The 19,460-nt window shown below is 41.9% G+C and overlaps 1 protein-coding gene across 1 annotated transcript in view; it reads left to right on the top strand.

Annotated features, from left to right (window-relative positions):
- Adamts9 (ADAM metallopeptidase with thrombospondin type 1 motif 9) overlaps positions 1 to 19,460 on the top strand; it is a 148,271-nt gene that overhangs the window by 67,292 nt on the left and 61,519 nt on the right. The window contains exons 20-28 of the mRNA XM_042680270.1: positions 1,931 to 2,141; positions 2,627 to 2,791; positions 4,547 to 4,711; positions 7,107 to 7,226; positions 10,449 to 10,553; positions 10,675 to 10,842; positions 12,295 to 12,561; positions 16,345 to 16,506; positions 18,758 to 18,934. Of these exons, the coding sequence (XP_042536204.1) occupies positions 1,931 to 2,141; positions 2,627 to 2,791; positions 4,547 to 4,711; positions 7,107 to 7,226; positions 10,449 to 10,553; positions 10,675 to 10,842; positions 12,295 to 12,561; positions 16,345 to 16,506; positions 18,758 to 18,934 (1,540 nt within the window). The remainder of the gene's footprint in view (positions 1 to 1,930; positions 2,142 to 2,626; positions 2,792 to 4,546; positions 4,712 to 7,106; positions 7,227 to 10,448; positions 10,554 to 10,674; positions 10,843 to 12,294; positions 12,562 to 16,344; positions 16,507 to 18,757; positions 18,935 to 19,460) is intronic.

Here is a 19,460-nt window from a genome sequence, read left to right as displayed (position 1 = left end):
GCTAGCGCAGCGTAGGTCATCTCCCTCTAGAGCCCATGAACTTAACCCCTACCAGGAAGCTGTTTCCATTCTTCATCTGGTCATGAAGATGAGCGATAGTCACAAATCTCGTTCTATGGAGATTTCCTTCCAATGTGAAAATGTTCCACTTATTAACGCACTGGGATATGTTTGTCTAGACTATAGTTATTAAACATTCCGTATTTTATTTCCCATGAAATGAAACGAATAGCCTTAAAACCCTGAAGTGGAGACCACTGTCCAGAAAAAGAGACTATAAAATCTAGGATAGCATTTTAAGAAGTATTCGAAGGCAGTTTCGTGACCTTCCAGCACACTCTTCAAGGATCTCTGCTCAGGTTCTGGGGATTGTGGGAAAACCAGGGAAATGGCTTTTGCAGCCCAAGTTGCTGTTTTCTTATGGAGGCAGGATGCCTGCCCCTCTCATCCCGGATGGAAAATAACCTTTCCACAAGGAAATGGCAATGGAGGCAATGAAAGGCTAGCCAAGAGCCAAAGTGCCGATGGGCATTCCAGATGCCTCTGTTGAATTGCTCTATGTTTTTGCCACACTTCACGTAGGAAGTGAGAGTGTGCCTCCACACCTCCGTGGCAGGATGAGATAAAAGCATGGGTTTACAGACCTTCACTTAACATGTTCCAGCTTAGCACGGAATCCACCCAGGACGGTGTCACTTTGATGGGAAAAATCTCTGTATCCCATTTGTCTTGCTAGTGACCAACTTTGACCTACTTTCAGACATTAGTAAGAAATTCCATGACACACATGTGGCTTGGACGACTTCTCTTTTGTTTTTTTGTGTCCCCTACCGCCCACTGGTTCCTCCCCAAGAGAAGTGTATATAGAAGAACTCTTATAACGATAGTTTGATGATAGTTTTTTGCTTGAAATTGGACAACTGCCAATTTCTGAGCAATAGAGAATTCACTGTCAAGAATCAAGTCAGATGCAGATAATTGAGAAATTATCTCTCTTATGTTTGTAAATCTAATCAGCAAAATACACTTTAGGTTCGTTTGTTTAGACTTGGCTGTTTAAACATTTTTAAAAGAATTTAAGCAATATTAACACTCCCAGCTCAGTTTATCAGTGGTTACTATGTGCCAGGAAGGTTTTCTTGTAGATAGTAGAGATATAAAGATGACAAAGATATACAGATTTAATTTTAAGGTTAATCTATAGTTATTTAATTTTCAAAGCATTTAATGAAGTTTATAGAACATGGCTGATCCTTCAAGGTATCTGCACTCCCTGTTATAGATAATACAAGTATAAGCCAGGTGCTGGTGGCTCACACCTAGCTATTCAGGAGGCTGAGTTCAGAGGCTCGAGATTCAAAGCCAGCCTGGGCAGGAAAGTTCCTGAGACTCTTATCTCCAATTAGCCACCAGAGAACAGGAAGTGGCGCTGTGGTTCAAAGTGGTAGAGCAGTGCTAGCCTTGAGCAAAATTGCTCAGGGACAGTGCCCAGGCCTTTAAGCCCTAAGACCAAAAACCAAACAAACAACTTCACAAATGCAGTCCCAATTATGTGTCCCTCTATCAATGAGCTTGAGCTTTTAAAAAATATTTTTTTTTCCCTCTATTGGATCCTCCCTCCCCCTGCCTTTTCAGTTAGTTGAATTTCAGACTAAGTTTATCAGGCAAGAATCGTCACAAAGTTAGCACCAGTGGCAGTCATTCTGGAACAGCCATATAAATTGGAAGGCATGAAAAATATATGGATATTTTGCTGTAAAACTGGGTTTTAGTAACTGGGTTTGGCTTTGAGCTTCTTGGTATTTGAATTAAGAAGAAAGGAACTCCATTCTTGTACTAGTTGGATAAATAGGTTTTGTGTGTGTGTGTGTGTGTGTGTGTGTGTGTGTGTGTGTGTGTGTGTTAAATTCTCCTCATTATGTATTGACAGGTGGCATGTTGCCAGCAGGAGTGAATGCAGTGCCCAGTGTGGTTTGGGTTATCGTACTGTAGACATCTACTGTGCCAAATACAGTAGGCTAGATGGAAAGACCGAGAAGGTTGATGATAGTTTTTGCAGTAATCAACCCAAACCAAGCAACCGGGAAAAATGCTCAGGAGAGTGTAACACCGGTGGCTGGCGCTATTCTGCTTGGACCGAAGTAAGTTGGTTCTTACTCCAATGGAATCTTCTTAGACGCTAAGTATGATGTGTTGGTGGTAGTTCTTCCCAGAGTTATATTACAAAACCTCATTTAAGCTGCACAGCAAAGAAAGTCCTGATTGATTTATGATGTCTGACCCCATTCAAACTTAGTAGGGAAGAATTCCCTGATTGACTTGTAATGTCTGACATGGGTATGGGATGTGGAAAATTGTGAGTGGTAAAATCAACAACCAATCGCTTTTCTATCCCTACAGGCCATTTTCAATTTTCTTTTCCTACACCAGTAAGTTAATATTGACATGAATCTGATAAACAGATTACATGAGAAGATTTCTTCAAAATGAAAACTGGGGAGAGCACTGACCAAAGTTGATGGTTTGTTTAGAGTCAGAAGAAACAGCATAGCCCATATCATGTGCGTGCCTTACGGGAAATTCAGCAAAGGTTTTACTTCTTTTTTGTGTTTTTTTGTTCACATAGTGTTCTAAGAGCTGTGATGGCGGAAGCCAGAGAAGGAGGGCTATTTGTGTCAACACTCGAAATGATGTCCTGGATGACAGCAAATGCATACATCAAGAGAAAGTCACTGTGCAGAGATGCAATGAGTTTGCGTGTCCACAGTGGAAATCGGGAGACTGGTCAGAGGTGAGAGGGGAGGTTCACTTAGATCATCTCAGAACCCCTGATGCTGGGTCTCCCCTGGCCTATTGAAAGCTAGGCCTGCTGCACATTCTCCCTTCTCCCTTAAAGAAGCAACAGTGTTAGTTCCCCACGCACATCATGACTATAGTATTGGAGGTGAGAATTTCACCGGTGACCTCAGAGTCACCATGGGATTAGCTTAATCACTGGGGACTTGGAAGGCTGTTCCTTGCTTTCCCTATTCTTTGAGCCATAACTAAGTTCCTGAGTGGAAATTGGGGATTTAGTAATCCTAAGGGCATCCAACAAGCTGTGTCCCACTTCTGTGTCTTTGAAGTAAGAGAATCAGACCCCAGCAAGTGTCTACCTGACTAACACATCCAGTTGCTGGAGGAAACGAGGCTAAAGAAAAAAGACTGAGACAAACAGAATATTCCACATCTATGCCTTTCATCACCCCTTGCTTTATGAAGCACAGGACAATTCCTTTATTCCTTGTGGCCCTAGACAGCAAAAGAAAGAAGTACAACCTCTTTCTTGGTCTTACAGTATAGTAGTATTCACACTCGCTGTTAATATGCCTCAGTGCTATTCAGCCTGATGAGATTCTCATCAAGAAGGTGTTTTCTTCCACTGCCTTCAGGGATGGTGCGGTGAACACAAAGGGATCAGAAGCTCCATGTTAACTGGTCAGTTTGGGAGTGTGGGGAAACTGAGTCTTCTAGTACCCCCTTCTCCCATCCACAGTTACAGTGTTAACTCTGTGTGTGTGTGTGTGTGTGTGTGTTTTCACTATCAGATAAATCTGAGGGATTCGGTTAGCACTGAGGAAATAGTGGACAAGTAACAGTATATGATTGGCAGTGACTCTTTTCTGGTCATATTGACAAGTCATCCCAGAGCTTTAGGTCCAGATAAACTTTCAGTATTTGATTGACGAAAGAAAAGATGAAAGAAGGTAATACATTTAAATTTTACTTAGATCATCGATACTAACTAAAGATCATTTTGGATTGAATCATAAACTTCTATAGCAATACTTGATAAAATGGGAAATCAAACTGTAAGTTCATTATGACTCACAATTCCTTAGGTAAAAAGACTAGAAAGAAAGCAACAAAGCGTTGATAATGAGACCCTTGGGTAGTTGAGATTTGGGATTATTATAATATTACCTTTAATGTCTGTTCTCTGTTTCTTCAATCTTCTAAAGTGAGGGAGAATAGTAATGATGATTTCAATGAACCTTTTCTTTTTAAGGAAAATTGTGTTAAACACTGTATTGGGTCTTTTTTTTCCATGTAAATTTCACAACCCTTTGCAGTCAGTAGTCTGAGGAAATTGAGACCCACAGAGGCTGAGTTGTTTGTGTAGGAGTTAAAATCCAGGTTGGTCTGACTCACAATTCCCCTGCTCCACTCCCATGTTAGAAAAATCAAGATTGTTGTTTTGTGGGATTTTTTTTTTTGATGTTTTAGAATTTTAATGATTTGTTGAATTCATTCTGTATTTGAAACTGGCTCAGAGACTAGAGGTACACAGAGCGTGAAAGAGAGAAGATAGATGCAGAAAGAATGAAACAGAAAAAAGAGGGAAGTGACTCTTGGAGTGTTAGAGAAGTGTGTGTGTGTGTGTGTGTGTGTGTGTGTGTGTGTGTGTGTGTGTGTAAAAAGCATACATCTGTTAATCCTAATCCATGAGTAACCCACATCCCATTGATCAGAGATGACCTTGACTGGCTCCGCTTTTTCATTCCAGTGCTTGGTGACTTGTGGGAAAGGCCATAAGCACCGCCAGGTCTGGTGTCACTTTGGCGAGGATCGGTTGAACGACAGAATGTGTGACGCCGCGGCCAAGCCCGTCTCTATGCAGACCTGTCAGCAACCGGAATGTGCATCCTGGCAGGCGGGTTCCTGGGGGCAGGTATTTGGAAAACGATTAGATTCTTAACTGCATTTTCCCCTCCTTATCTGGAGAGGGCTTACAGAGGGACATTCCAGTGGCCGGCTTCTTTAACAGGCTGGGTGGGGTGTGTGTGTGGCAGGTACAGCACCTTGGTGGTGGGGGAGACAGGTCAAGCATGCATGGCTTTCCTGTCTCTTCCCTGCTGGAGCCAACAGCCCAAGCTACAAACCCACGTGCGTGTTTCACCGCATGGTTTCAATAGCACACGAGCATTTAAACAAAAGTGCAACAGAAGTGGCGTCTGGCTGATGTTATCTCTTCCTGGGCCTCTGCTGATCTGCTACAGAAAGCCAGTGCCTTTCGCAGGAGAGTCTGGATTGGAATCTAGAAGGGATATTTTGGTTCCTGACATTATAAATGCAATGCTCGCCTCTCATAAATCAGAGTGTTCAAACGTAATTAATTAGATCGTAGGGTACAGAATGATCAAGCTTGGACGGAATCCTTTCCGAGGTTCCATGCTCTTCACTCGAACCATTCCTAAAAGAGAGAGTGTCTCCCTCTGACTTGCGTTTACTCTCGGAATGCAGGCCTTCCTAATATAGACGCAAGAGAGCTCTGCCTCATACTTAAGCAGCACTCCCTGTTCCTAAAAGAAGTCAAGCAGCTGTTTGCTGTCATTTATGTAATCTCTTGCAGAATGACTCTCCCTTCACCCGCTCCATCCAAGGCCACTTCTGTCCTGTAGCCTCTGTCTTCATTTCCAAACTTGCATCGCAAAGTAGGAGGAGCTGTGTTACTACTACCCCCTTACAGTCTCTGTTTTCCTTGTTGTTTTCCCATCTCATAGCATTCAGTAACATAATAGCCAATCGGATCTGCATAAACAGGGAAGATTCCAGTCACATTTCTAAATCTAATCCTTTTGCCACATCTGCATGTATGTAGGGAATAAGAGGATGAGAACACACTTCAGGTCACTGTCAAGTTTGGAATATATCTATTAAAGCTGACAGGACTATTTGTTTTTCTAAAAATCCATGTTCATATCAGGCCATTCTGAGTGCATCTTATAACAGGAGATTTGTTCTTCCTTTGACTTATCACACAACTGAAAGAAATAAGTAGTTTTTAAAATATGATTGAAGTCATAAATGTTCATGAAAGAAATTTTACATAATGTACTTTAATACATTGAATCCAAGACGTCATGTCCTACCACTGAGTTATACTCCAGCCCCTCTCTGTTGCTTTCATCTATTTCCTTGCTCTCTACTCTAATCTTTTTTTTTTCTCTCTTTCTTCTTATTCTGGGTTTGGTTTATTCTTCCTCTTAATTCTTTAAGATATAAAGTTAGGTAATTGATTTGAGATCATCTTTTTTTATAGCCAGTACACTACAAATTTCACTGCATCTCATGACTTTTTTTCCTCATAGGATTTTCTGCCATTGCTTGTTATTTCTTCCTGACCTCTTGGTTGTTTCAGAATATATTCGTTTTCCTCTTATTTGTGAACTCTCCGGTTTTGCTTCTATAGCTAATGCTGAGCCTTGTTTCCTTATGGTCAGAGAAGTCCTTGTGGTACTTTCTACGTAGCTATATTGAGAGTTACTTGGAAATTGTCCTCTGTGTAGTGAGAGAAGTGGTCAGTTTGATAGATGGAAAAGCCAGAAACACTATGGCTCTTTGCTACCAAGATTAACAGCATCCTTCTTCATTAAGTACCATCTGATGGCTGTAATTTTTTTAATCAGGCTCCAAAGTTCCAAAGAAGTGGATTCTGTCAGTTTTGCCAGTTTTCTGGTTGTTTCAGTGGAGGGAATAATTCTTACAGGTTCTTACTCTGCTATTTCTATGACATTACTCTTCCAACATACTTTTTCTTCCAGTGCTTTTAAATATTCAACAGTGTGCCTTTTAGTGGCTTCATTGTTTCCTTTATTAGCTATACTTTGTGCTATATTTAGCCAGCTTTTTGGTTATCACATACAAAGGTGGTTCCTGAAATCTTGCTGTTTTTAATACATAATTTTGAGGAAAACTAAGCATCCCTGAAAATTACGTGTTTTTGAATCAGTCAACTAAGGTCAAAATTACAGGACTCCACTGAGTACCTGTTCCAGTCATGCATTCTGCTAAGCAGTGTGAGAGGTGTACAAACCATGACCACATGCTCCCTTCCTCCCTGGAGATAGCAGTCAGGAAAGCAGGAATAGGAGGCAGAAATAATTACAAATATTTTATAATAATCATATGATAAGGTATCATTTTAATTCAGGATTTTCCACTTTTTCCTTATCTCTTTGGATGTCTACCCTCTGGATATATATGATAGAAAGTGATAGGGGGAGGGGAGGGGCAGGGAAAAGGAAAAAGAAGCTTGCTGAACTTGTCTCATTTTCTTCCCCCAGTGCAGTGTCACCTGTGGCCAGGGATACCAGCGCAGGGCGGTAAAGTGCATCCTTGGGGCTTACATGTCGGTGGTGGATGATAATGACTGCAATGCTGCGACAAGACCCACTGATACCCAGGTGAGTTCCTGCCTTCACCTCTGTGCCTAGCTTTGGGTCCTAAGACACCAGAACTTCCCATTGGTTCAGACAAAATCAAAATCTTCTTATTGAACATGATATAGGCAGAATAACTGGTTGGTTCAATTTAGATTTAAATGTTTATTACGTTTAGAATCTAATCTTTTGTTCTGCTCTTTTTCTTTTTTCTTTTTTGGGGGGGGGATCCAGTCGTGCAGCCTGAACTCTGGGCCTGGGCGCTGTCCCTCAGCTCTTCAGCTCAAGGCTAGCGCTCTACCACTTGAGCCACAGCACCACTTCCAGCTTTTTTCTTTTTGCTTATGCGGTGCTGAGGAATCGAACCCAGGGCCTCAGGCATGCAAGGCAAGCGCTCTACCACTGAGCCACCTTCCCAGCCCTGTTCTGCTCTTTTTCAATAGAGGTTTGATATCAGTTCTTATTGGATGGCAAATGTTGGTCTCATTTACTTAAACTCCTTTTTTTGCCCCAGTGATTTCTTCATAGACTTCATTAACTATGTCCTAAGTTCAGAAAGAGTAGCTAAACTAGCTTAGATTAGCACATATCAGCCAACTAAAAACTTCAAGCGCTTTATGAGCTGGAGTTTAAATGTAGCCATTATTAAAAATTGAAAATATAAGTCTGTAATCAAGCAGATGATATTAAATGTTTAGAACAGATGACTTTCGAGTTATCTTTACTATTACTCCTGTGGTTATTTACATATGATCGATATATTATATAATGGTGTACCACAGACCTTCTCTTTCCAAGGTTGATTGACATGAAGTTAATAGCTTGAAATTAGCTTTGATAGTATTCACACCTAGAATTTGATGGGTGCTATCATTCACTCATTATCTTAGTTGCTTAGACTTGAATGGAAAGAACGTTAACAATGCCAATTAAATTTGAAAGAATCTTCCATCTGTAGCTCTGACATTCTGAATAGCACCCCAAAAGCAAGGAAATATTTTTCTAGTATTTAAAAATTATCTGAATGAGTCAGATTCTGACAAACACCTTCTCATTTCCCTTCACCCTTCTCTTCAGCATAAACAAGATATCAAGCAGTGTTTACATCCGAACTACATTTATTTGACAATTAAAATCACAGTTTGGCAATAGGTTCAAAAGCAGCAAAAATCAACAGAAGTATTTTATAAAAATCAGTTGCTATATGGACATTAACATAATTGTATGTTTTATTGCTTTAGCTTGGCAAAATGTATACTAACATACCTCTATAGGTATATAATTTCTACATATATGCAAATATCTACAAACAGATGTGTGTACCTGACACACATATACATACACCATCTTTTTCTTTTACTTGCATACTTTTATGGTTTGTACCTGATTTTGTATCACTTATGTCAAGAGAAGACTCACCATTGCTAGTTGGTGAAGGCAGGATTTGAACCCAGACTGGGTGCACAACTGCTGCTCACAGTGAGGCCCGTGCAGCCGGTGGACAGCCTTGGGCTGAGCATGACTCTCTTGCTTCATTTCACTTCTACAAAGTGAATGCATGTGTCTCTGTTGTTTATGACATTATCGTTGATTAATTCATAAAACAGCACATGGAGACCTGTGTCATTTTTTTTCATAGAAGTGTCCCAAATGGCCGGGTGATAAATGACTGGGAAATGTTAGCCACACCGTGTTAAAATAAGCATCAAGTAAAGACTTGTTGATCCCCTTGAAGTTCCAAACATAATTTCTCTCTGATATTCTATGATACCCATTTGACTATAGGGCTCCCCCAATTGCTGCATGTAGATAATTCCTTCTTGTTGTTATTGTTTTTTTGTGCTGGTTGTGGGGCTTGAACTCAAGGCCTGGATGCTGTCCCTGAAGTTTTTGCTCAAGGATAGCACTCTGTCATTTGAGCCACAGCTCCACTTTTGGCTTTTGGCTGGTTTAATTGGAGATAAAAGTCTCACAAACTTTTCTGCCAGGGCTGGCTTTGAACTGCAGTTGTGAGACTCAGCTTCCTGAGTACAGGATTACAGACACAAGCTATGTGCACCCGACAAATAATTTCTTTACTGCCAAGTCTCCTGTGGTTTTCCTTGGACCACAGGCAAAGGGATGGGAAGATCTGGAGCCAAGTCACAGACTGTCAACGTTCTACGTGTAAGGTTTCAAGGCAAGGGAGCACCAGTCATGTTCAGCCTCAGACTTATGCCTGCCAGCTCTTAGGCTTTTGGTAGATAGGAATTAAGTCACGTAATCCTTGGCAAGCACTGAGTCTGAGAATAATTATGAGCAGGTGTGTACTTTGTTTTTCTTTTTTTCCTTCTGTAAGCCTGAGAATATTATCTGCACACAGATGGCTGGATTCTTTATAGGGACTTCTGTCTCTGTGATTGAAGGGTAGTGGAGGAAATTACAGGCATTGGCCTGTTGAATACACCTTTTCTATCTAGACATGACCTTCAGGGCCTTGGGTGTTATCATTAGGTAAACTGGGAAAACAAGTTCATGATTGACGAAGTCTGATTAGGAAAAACTTTAATGTGAGAACAGAATTTAACCTTGAGAATTTTTAAACATTAACAGGTAATAATTTGTTTAAATGTTACTTTTCTAGACATATGGGTTGCATTACAGTGTTTTTGTTTCTTTATAATTAACATGTAAATAAAATCATTAAGCAGCCAAGTGTTGTCAACTCACACTTGTTGTCCTAGCTGCCCAGAAGGCTAAGATCTGAGGATCATGGTTCCAAGCCAGCTTAGGCAGGAAAGTCTGTGAGATTCTTATCTCTAATTAACCACCAGGAGAAAAAAGCCAGAAGTGAAGCTATGGCTCAAGTGGTAGAGCACTTGAGTGATAAAGCTAAGGGGCAGCACACAGGTCCTGAGTTCATGCCCTAGTGCTAACACGCGCGCGCACACACACACACACACACACACACACACACACACACACACACACACACAAAATCATTAAGTAGCCCCTGGGCAGGCAATGTTAAAGTTTCTTAGATCATGTACTGTACTGTTTCACAGTTGAGGGTAGAGGGAAATTGTATGACTTGTAGAAATGAAATCTGAGGTCATACAACTCTTAGCATGATGTGTCTATGTATATGTATATGTATATGTACATGTACATGTATATGTATATACACACACACACTCATTCTTATACACCATGACCATTGAAATGTGTTGTAGACCTGAAAGTAATGAGCCTTTTCCCCCTTTCTAGGACTGTGAATTACCATCTTGTCATCCTCTTCCCCTGGCCCCAGAAGCAAGGAGAAGCTCACATGGTGTTCCAAGAACCCAGTGGCGATTTGGATCTTGGACTCCTGTAAGAAGTGGGGTGGGAGAAGTGAGGGGGAGGAGGGTGGCAGGGGTTCCCTGGAAGACTGAGGAAGTCGGTGCTGTCCATTTCAAGTGAGCTGTCTGCATTGCTTGACTCCAACCTCCAGTGCTCAGCTACCTGTGGGAAAGGGACCCGGATGAGATACGTCAGTTGTCGGGATGAGGATGGCTCTGTGGCTGATGAGAACGCGTGTGCCATGCTGCCTAGGCCAGTGGCTAAGGAGGAATGTGCCGTGACACCCTGTGGGCAGTGGAAAGCTTTGGACTGGAGCTCTGTAAGCAAGTGAATTCTGTGGGATTGGGCTGAATTGGGGCAACAATGAGAGGTACAAGGAGCTAGGGAGGAACCCCAAATGTGAAGGAATAGTAGTTCTGTGTTGAACTTGGTTTGTGATTTCAGTTACTCTGCTTTACGTATAGTCAGCGGGTCAAATGAGCAAGGAATGTTAATCAAGTGTATGAGATATACATGTGTTTCAAAACCAAGCTGGATAGACCATTTTGCCCTCTGCTTGAGCCACCTGCCCTTTGGGGCTGATTGGAAATCCACGACTTTAGCAAATCTGCACAGTATAGAAAGGTTTGTAGCTCTCCAAAAGTGGCAAGAGGAGAGAAGAGTGTAGGTTAGATATTCCGAATTTGTGTTTTTGGTGCCCACTGCATTCCGTAGTTCCTTAAAGTCAACTCATTCTGGGTTCCCCAGCAAGAGCTCTATCGTGGGTTTTTATACAAATAGATGAACCTTTGTCTTGATTAGCTTGTTGTGTGGATTATTGAGATTATATGTTGAATGCTTAGCAAAAAGTAGGTACTCAAGAAATGAGAGAGATCTCACACTCAACGCTTTGAATCTCCAAATTCATCTGTCTGTCTATCCTTGAGCCTATCCACCCATCAGTTCATATATCTATCAGATCCATCTGTCTATTCACTCATTAGATATGAAAGGGCAGTGAGTAATGAATCATAAAGTCCCCACCTTCATGGAGTTTGTTCCAGTGGAGGACCCAGTCAACGAAATAAATGGAAGCTAGACTCTTATCATCAATTAACCACCAAAAACTTCCAGAAATGGAGGTTTGTCTCAGGTGGTAGAGCACCAGCATTAAGTGAAAAGAGCTAAGGGAGAGTGCCAGACCCTGAATTCAAGCTCCAGTACTAGTGTGCACACACACATACACATACAAAGTAAGTATGTGTATAAAGCAACAAATACCAATAAGTACTTGAAATAAGTCAAGCAGAATAATGGCATAGAGACTGGTGTTTTGCTTTCACAGAAGTGTTGTGTGCACATACATTTTAGTGATGGTATTGGAGCTTGAACTCAGGATCTGAATGCTCCCTTAACTTTTTTACTCAAGGCTATCACTCTCCTACTCGAGCCACATTTGGCTTTTTTGGTGGTTCATTGGAGATAAGAATCTCACAGACTTTTCTACCTGGACTAGCTTCACACTGCAATCCTCAGATCTCAGTCTTCTTAGAAGCTGGGATTACAGGTGTGAACCACCGGCACCCAGCGAGGAATATATTTTGAATAGCAAGCTGAGTGGATTTCTTAGGGAAGTGGACATTGGGTGGGGAGAAAAGAGAACAGTCAAGGGTGACTTTTGGCCTCAGCACACTGGACATTGTTGCAGCACTTGCAGAATGTACATTCAAATGTGCACGCAATGGCTTACCCCAATGACCGAGGCTTTTTCCTTTCTCGATATCCAATGTAGTGTTCGGTGACATGTGGGCAAGGTAGGGCAACTCGGCAAGTGGTATGTGTCAACTACAGTGACCACGTGGTTGATCAGAGTGAGTGCGACCCGGATTATATCCCCGAGACGGACCAGGACTGTTCCATGTCCCCCTGCCTGCAATGGACCCCAGACAGCCTTGCTCAGCATCCATTCCAAAACGAGGACTACCGCCCCAGGAGCGCCAGCCCTAGCCGGACCCACGTGCTAGGTGGGAACCAGTGGAGAACAGGCCCCTGGGGAGCAGTGAGTATTCTCTGCAATCTTTCAGGAATTGGCTTGCCTTCCCTTGAGGATGGGATTTGGGGGAAATGGTCTCAAATGGCCTTAAAGCGTTTAATGGTTTTTGGTTTTTTCTTTTTCCTGCCTGAGACACTGTGAATGGATGTAGTGGGTTAGTTACAGTCCCAGGAAGGGGGCCTAAGGCTGGTCCTTCCCAGTGCATCTGTGAGCTGCCTTCAGTGGGGGGAAGAAGGGTGTCACACTGAGTGACCTGCAAAGGGCAGAGAGACTTCTTCATGAATGTGATTTTCTTTTGTGCTGTTTTTTGTGTTTTTTTTTCTAGGCCTGGGCAATTTCTGGCATGGCTTAGTTGCTGTATAATTTGTCCTAGTAGATTATTTTCCAGGGTTGAGGGGAAATACTTGTGTTGGTAAGCTTTGTGCGTAAAGGAGGAGTGCCAATATCTAATGTTATTGGCACAGGATTTAAGGGAAGATACCCCTCTCTGATACAAAGACTTCTACTTTGGTCCCCTCTCCTCTGTGAACCCCAGTCTCCTCATGTGCCAAATTAGTTCCTACTTCCTTTGGTTCAAAGACTTAAATGAGATGTTACAAATACAGTGCCATACCCTCTGTTAGAGCCAGGACTTAACTGATGCTGCAAATTGTACTTATTATGATCATTATTACTAGCTTCAAATTAGAAAGGCCTTGAAGAATATTTAATAGCAACCAATAAATGTGGATGTGGATGTTTTTATTAAATAATTTTTTATGTTGTGGAATACTGACATAGCCAGTAAAACTCAGGAGAGAGAGGGTAACTGTGGACCCTGTAATTAGAGAGAGCATGCTAATCATTCAAGAGTCTTTTTAAAAAAAATGCTATTACTTTCCTTCCAGGGCTATTAATTGTGCTTAATTATTTTTAAGCGAAAACAAATCAGAGAGAAGCTGTCTGTTGTTCACTAGGGCTCTGTTTCAGGAAGTTAGATGTGCAGCCTGTGAACACTAATTAGTGGTGCCTAACACCGTCTGCAAGTGTGTGCACTCTGCTGGCTGTATCGACCCAACTTTCACCAGCCTTCACCACCTCATCCTCTCTCTTGCTTCCTGCTTTCAGATTCCCCCCTTCCTCCATTAGTAAAGTTCTGAGGCCTGAGAAATTGAAGGGTGATCAGGAGAACTAACTTCTGGAATCTCAAGGTTTTTTTCTAGTTGAAAACATTCAGGATTCACACACGTGCATTGTAATTGTAGCATAAGAAGGTGTTTTTTAATGTTCTTTTTATTTGCTGTTATGTGCATTTACTGTTCTTCTTAATCTATATTTGAGACACGTGCTTTTTTTTAAGGTTGAATGATCCTGCCCTTAGACAAGAACCCACAATTAAGAAAGATTGGGTTATTAGTTTTTTGTAACCATAGGCAATACCATTGTTTTACTCATGGTGTAAGGCCTAGAATTTGAACTCAGGGCTTGCACACTGTCCCTGAGCTTTCTGATCCAGGCTAGCACTCTGCTGCTCTACTACTTCAGCCATAGCTCTACTTCCGGCTTTTTGGTGATTGATAGGAGATAAGACTCACATAGACCTTCCTGCCAAGCTGGCTTCAAATCGCAGTCCTCAGATCTCAGCCTCCTGAGTAGCTGGGATTACCGACATGCATAAGCCAGCATCTGACTTGGAAGCCTTATTGTTTGTTTATAACTTAAATGAGGTTTAAGCCATACAATTTGATTCTTTTTTCTTCCCTTTGTTGTCATGTCTGACCTCCTGGGAGAGTATTTATGCATATTTCTTTATATAGTACATGATGTGACAACTGTCCAGAACACAAGTTTTAATAATGAGCCCTCCTTAAGGGAGCTTACCCTTGTATGGGGCCACAATCAAGCTCACAAGCGACATAATGAAGCTAAAACTCAACAGCCAAAATATCACAAATCCATTTATATCATGGAAGGCCCTTCCTAACTTTCAATTCTGATCCCCAAAGGTAAAAAAAAAAACCTACAGTTTCCTGTATTTTTACTATATTAGGTTTTTTAGAAAGCAAAAAAACTTTTTTAATGTATCCAGGCTTACAGTAAGAATTCCAGGTTTTGCCAGGTATTGGGGGCTCATGCCTGTAATCCTAGCTGTTCAGGAGCCTGAGATCTGAGGATCGCAGTTCAAAGCCAGCCCAGGCAGGAAAGTCCATGAGACTCTTATCTTCAATAAACCACCAGAAAACTGGAAGTGGTGCTGTGGCTCAAGTGGTAGAGTGCTAGCCTTGAGCTGAAGAGCTGAGGGACAGCCCCCAGGCCTAGAGTTCCAGTCCCACCACTGACCCAGAAAAATCCCCAGATCCCTCAGGAAAACAAAAGTAGAATTTGTATAATTAAAACATGTCTAAATGTTTTCTTACAAAGAACTAATAGATCTGTTATCCTGCTCTGTGATTTCAAAAGTAAACTCAGTATAAAATGAGAGTGTAGATACAGATTAGGTTGGTTACATTTTGAACTCGCTTGTCATTCGACCAGCATAGGCCAGGCAACTCCAATTTCTCAGCACAGCAGTTTAATTGAGGCCCAGAGACATCAGCAAAATAGCTTCACATCTTGATATGGAAGAAGCTGGCCAACAAGAAGCAAGGCCTGAGTGTATTTTTAAATAACCTTGGTTTCAGCTAGGGTGGAATAGGAAGCACACAAATCAGCTTTCTAGAACTTGCAACTAGGCTTGACAACATAGTTGGTACATGTGTGGTACACACCTACAATATTACCACTCAGGAAGCAGAAGCAGGAGGATTAAGAGTTCAAGGCCAGACTGAGCTATATAGTGAGTCTGGCTCAAAATGAATGAATTAATGAATGGATGACCAACCCAGAAATCATAACTGAAAACAAAACATGCTTGCAATGCTATTTGTATCTTGATAAGTAGTGCAGATGGCATTGCTTTGAGGACTGCATGCTTACTTGATAGGCACTCTGACGTTAATAACGTTCAGATTCAAGGATGCTAGCAAACACACTAGGTTAAAAAGATAAGGAAACTGTGGAAAAGAAAACACTCCAGGTGCTGATACACAAGAGGGCTATAAGAAGCATGTGTGGGAAAGGAAACAGAATACAAACAAACTCAGGGACAGCCGTGAGAGAGGGTAAGTCCAAAATACAGCTGAACAGAGGTCTGTCAAGATAGAATTCGACCAAGTTCATTGAGGAAGGGGAAAAATCAATAAACAAAACATATCTTACTACCATTAGCCCGCAGAGTCTACACGTTTGTAAAGAGGAAAGTAAGGAGCATTTGCCTGCTGGAAAATTATGTCCCCAAGGCATTCCATTGGTAATTGAGTGGGATCTTATGGAAGCTTAATTTCAACAAGTGGCAATTCATTAAGCATGTAATCTGAGCTGTGTGTTGAAAGAGAAGTCCAATGTTGGTTTAAAATAAGCTCTTTAAATGTTGGAAAGAATTCCTAAGTAAACTCCAACACACTAGTCCCTCCCCGAGATACAGAAAGGACACAGGAAGACACGATCCTAGATATTATCAGCCACTGGGTATCTAACGAGCACCTACTGAGGGCCTGAAGCCTGGGAGAAGGAGAGGCTGGGCCTCTGTTCTCCACAGGTGTTTATACAAATACACCTTAACCAGCCTCCCCTCAGGGAACTGCCCGGGCCTCTCCTGATAGCCTTCTTCCACTGTGATGGATCCCATCATCTCTCTAACCTTTCATCCAGCTGTGTTTTCTGGGGCTAAGATGTAGCATGGAGGATTAACTCTTTTCCTGCTGTGTTCAGTGTTCTAGTACCTGTGCTGGTGGGTCCCAGCGGCGTGTTGTGGTATGTCAGGATGAAAACGGATACACTGCGAATGACTGTGTGGAGAGAATAAAACCAGATGAGCAACGGGCCTGCGAATCCGGTCCTTGTCCTCAGTGGATTTATGGCAGCTGGGGAGAGGTAAGAGCAAATTGTTGGTCTGTCTGTCTGTCCTGTGATAAGCACAAAGAGGAATTATGTCAACTAAGTAGAGTCACTATTCACATTGTTTTGTTGTTTTTGTTTTTGTTTTGTTTTTCCCATTGATCGTAGGGCTTAAACTCAGGATCTAGACTCTGCCCTGAGCTTTTTCAGCTCAAGGCTGTCTCTCTACCACTTTGAGCCACAGTGCCAAGTCTGGTGGTTAATTGGAGATAAGAGTCTCACAGACTTTCCTGCCCAGGCTGGCTTTGAATCACTGTCCTCAGATCTCAGCCTCCTGAGTAGCTAGGATTATAGGCAGGTGTTAGCCTCCAGTCCCCAGCTACATTGTATTTTAAGGAGAAAGACTCATCTTTGTTCTGAATTTAGTTTAAAATTCACCTATTACTAATAACAGACAGCAAGGGGAGAATAATTAGGAAAGAATACTTATAAATGCTAGTTTAAGTCATTTACTCTCTAAGCAATGATGATTAAAAATGAATGCTTGCACAGTATGGAAGTAGATGTTAGATTAGTGTGTGGAAGTCTGGGCAACTGCTTCCTAGATTGGGGATTGTTTAGGGTACATTTTTATTCCCACAGAATAATGTCTTCTAATACTTAAGTTCCTTATGAAATGAATGGGTGTTATTATTCCTATCAAGGAGGACATGTTGCAATCTTTGAAGTGAGCAATTAGCTGTATATTCTCAGATAATGGAATTCTTCAATCAGTGCCTTTTCAGGATTACGTGCTTGGATCAATAAGGGGCAGTATAGTGTTCATGGCACACAAAACCAGGTCCTGCTTCCATTCCTGGCTCCTTGACACACAGTACTACCTTGCCAAATCTTTGTCTCCTAAATCTGTAAATGTGAATAATCATCGTATTCACAACTATTTTGAGATCATGTCTGTCACCTGCTTAACACATTGCTATCCTAATAATGTAGGAACAATTTACATTATTATTGTTCAGAAGTTATTAGCATGAATAACACTGTTATTAAATGGAGGTTTTGAGCCTACATTATACTTAATACTAGGGCTCTGGGTTTTGGGGGCTAACCAAGAATGTATCCCTCCACAGTTGAATCAGTCCACAGGGAAAGCACAAATTTAAAGCTTGAGTTATTCTGTCTTGACTGTAAAATTTACCACATAAAAGATGACAACACCCAAGAAACCCAGTTCCAAGAGAAGAAGAATGAGAGAACTGAATGATGGGTGTGTGAGTTCACGCTCTTGGCACTGGAGTCATGGCCACATTTCTTGATTTCATACACGTAATCTAGTAGCCACAAGCAGCCAGAACAGGAATTTTTGTTGACTTCCAATGCCAGTTGCGTCATGCTCTGGAGGGCTTTGCTAAGGGAGAAGAGAGAGGGCAAGGCTCGGGTATTGTGGCTTTTCCCAAAATTCCTTGCACAGTTTTGTCCTGTGGGACACATAATTAAGCTTCTGTAACTGGATCTAAGCCAGGAGAGCGTACATGCCTTTGCTAGGATGCTAGTCAGCACAGGCTGAGTCTTCCAAATGGTGGGTGAGATCTGCCCTTGACACAGCAAGGAAACGGAATGTCCATGATCCTAAATGTGAGCTGGGCAGCACTGTCCAAGAAATACAACTTGTTCCTGCCTCAGAAGTCTGGGTCTTGCCAGGAGTCAGGACATGAGCCAGCATTCCCAGTGCTCGCTCTGTTTATTCATCCCCAGGGCAAATTGTAGTTCTGTTATCCTAAGATTTAGAGTAGAATAAAAATAGTTCAGCGTCATCAGAATCTATAGAGACTGGAGTTGGAGAATTGTCTACGATGAGTGTCAGGTTCTTAAAAGTTACCAGAAAATAGATTCTGCCAAGGCATCTCTCCTTTATTGGGTAGTGGGTAATTTTTGCTTATTTCTAGTTTTGGTTTCATTGTTTTGGTCTCAGATTAATTTTTGGTGCTTTTAATGGCTGGATCCCAAACACATTCATTAACTCTGTAGCCTCCATTTTATAAATAAGGAAAAGAATTGCGCTCTACATAGAATGCAGAGAAGTCCTTATTATAGCTTTAGGGGAAGTCTTCAATCCAGTGTGGTCCCTTGTGTATTATCACAGTAATTCAACTTGGTCCTCTCTGTCAGATTTCCCTTGCCCAAGGCTGTAATCAAATTGGACCAAGAAGAGTTTCTACTGGGGAAGGAAAATTTGTCATAGATCATTCCAACAGAATAACTGATCCATTCCTTGTCTTTCTTGCAGTGCACTAAGCTGTGTGGCGGAGGGATGCGAACAAGACTGGTGGTCTGTCAGCGGTCCAATGGTGAACGGTTCCCAGATTTGAGCTGTGACATTCTCGAGAAACCTCCGGATCACGAGCAGTGTAACACTCACGCATGTCGCCAAGACGCTGCCTGGAGTACTGGCCCTTGGAGCTCGGTACGGCCCTAACTATTCATGTTTGTTACCCACATTGTCTCATTCCAAGGCATTCTGGGGCTTTCCTCCGTGCCTGATGGATGCCTCTTTTCGCCTGATGGTCACAACCGTAGCATAAACGTACTATTTTAGGACATTGCCAAAGTGACATTACTATGTCCATGTACCTCATACAGCACCTGTGCCAGGAAGTATCTTCCTTTGCCTAGGAGATGGCATGTGTCCATCTATAGAAGTTAATCAGACAACTCAATAGCAGACCGTCTTTCCTTTTCTAAGCTGTGATCATTTTGACTGCTGGGAGACGATCCCGCTTATTGAGGCCAAGGCAATTTTCAGTGACTGTGATTTGCCTCCACATGACTCGGGTACAGCTCAACGCAATCACTGCAAAGTCTGTGCCCACAAAATAGACTGAAAAATCATGTTTAAAATACCAATGGCCAACGGTGGCATCATTGACCTGGTGTCTTTCAAGGTGTTTGAAACATTCTCTCTTCTACCCAAGCAAGAAGCCCATTTGACA

This window comes from Dipodomys spectabilis, unplaced genomic scaffold (genome assembly GCF_019054845.1).
Source record: "Dipodomys spectabilis isolate Male_0828 unplaced genomic scaffold, ASM1905484v1 ptg000054l, whole genome shotgun sequence".
In the NCBI taxonomy this organism is placed as follows: Eukaryota; Metazoa; Chordata; class Mammalia; order Rodentia; family Heteromyidae; genus Dipodomys; species Dipodomys spectabilis.
The sequence above is the reverse complement of the archived record's forward strand: the minus strand, read 5'-3'. Positions and strand labels throughout refer to the sequence as shown.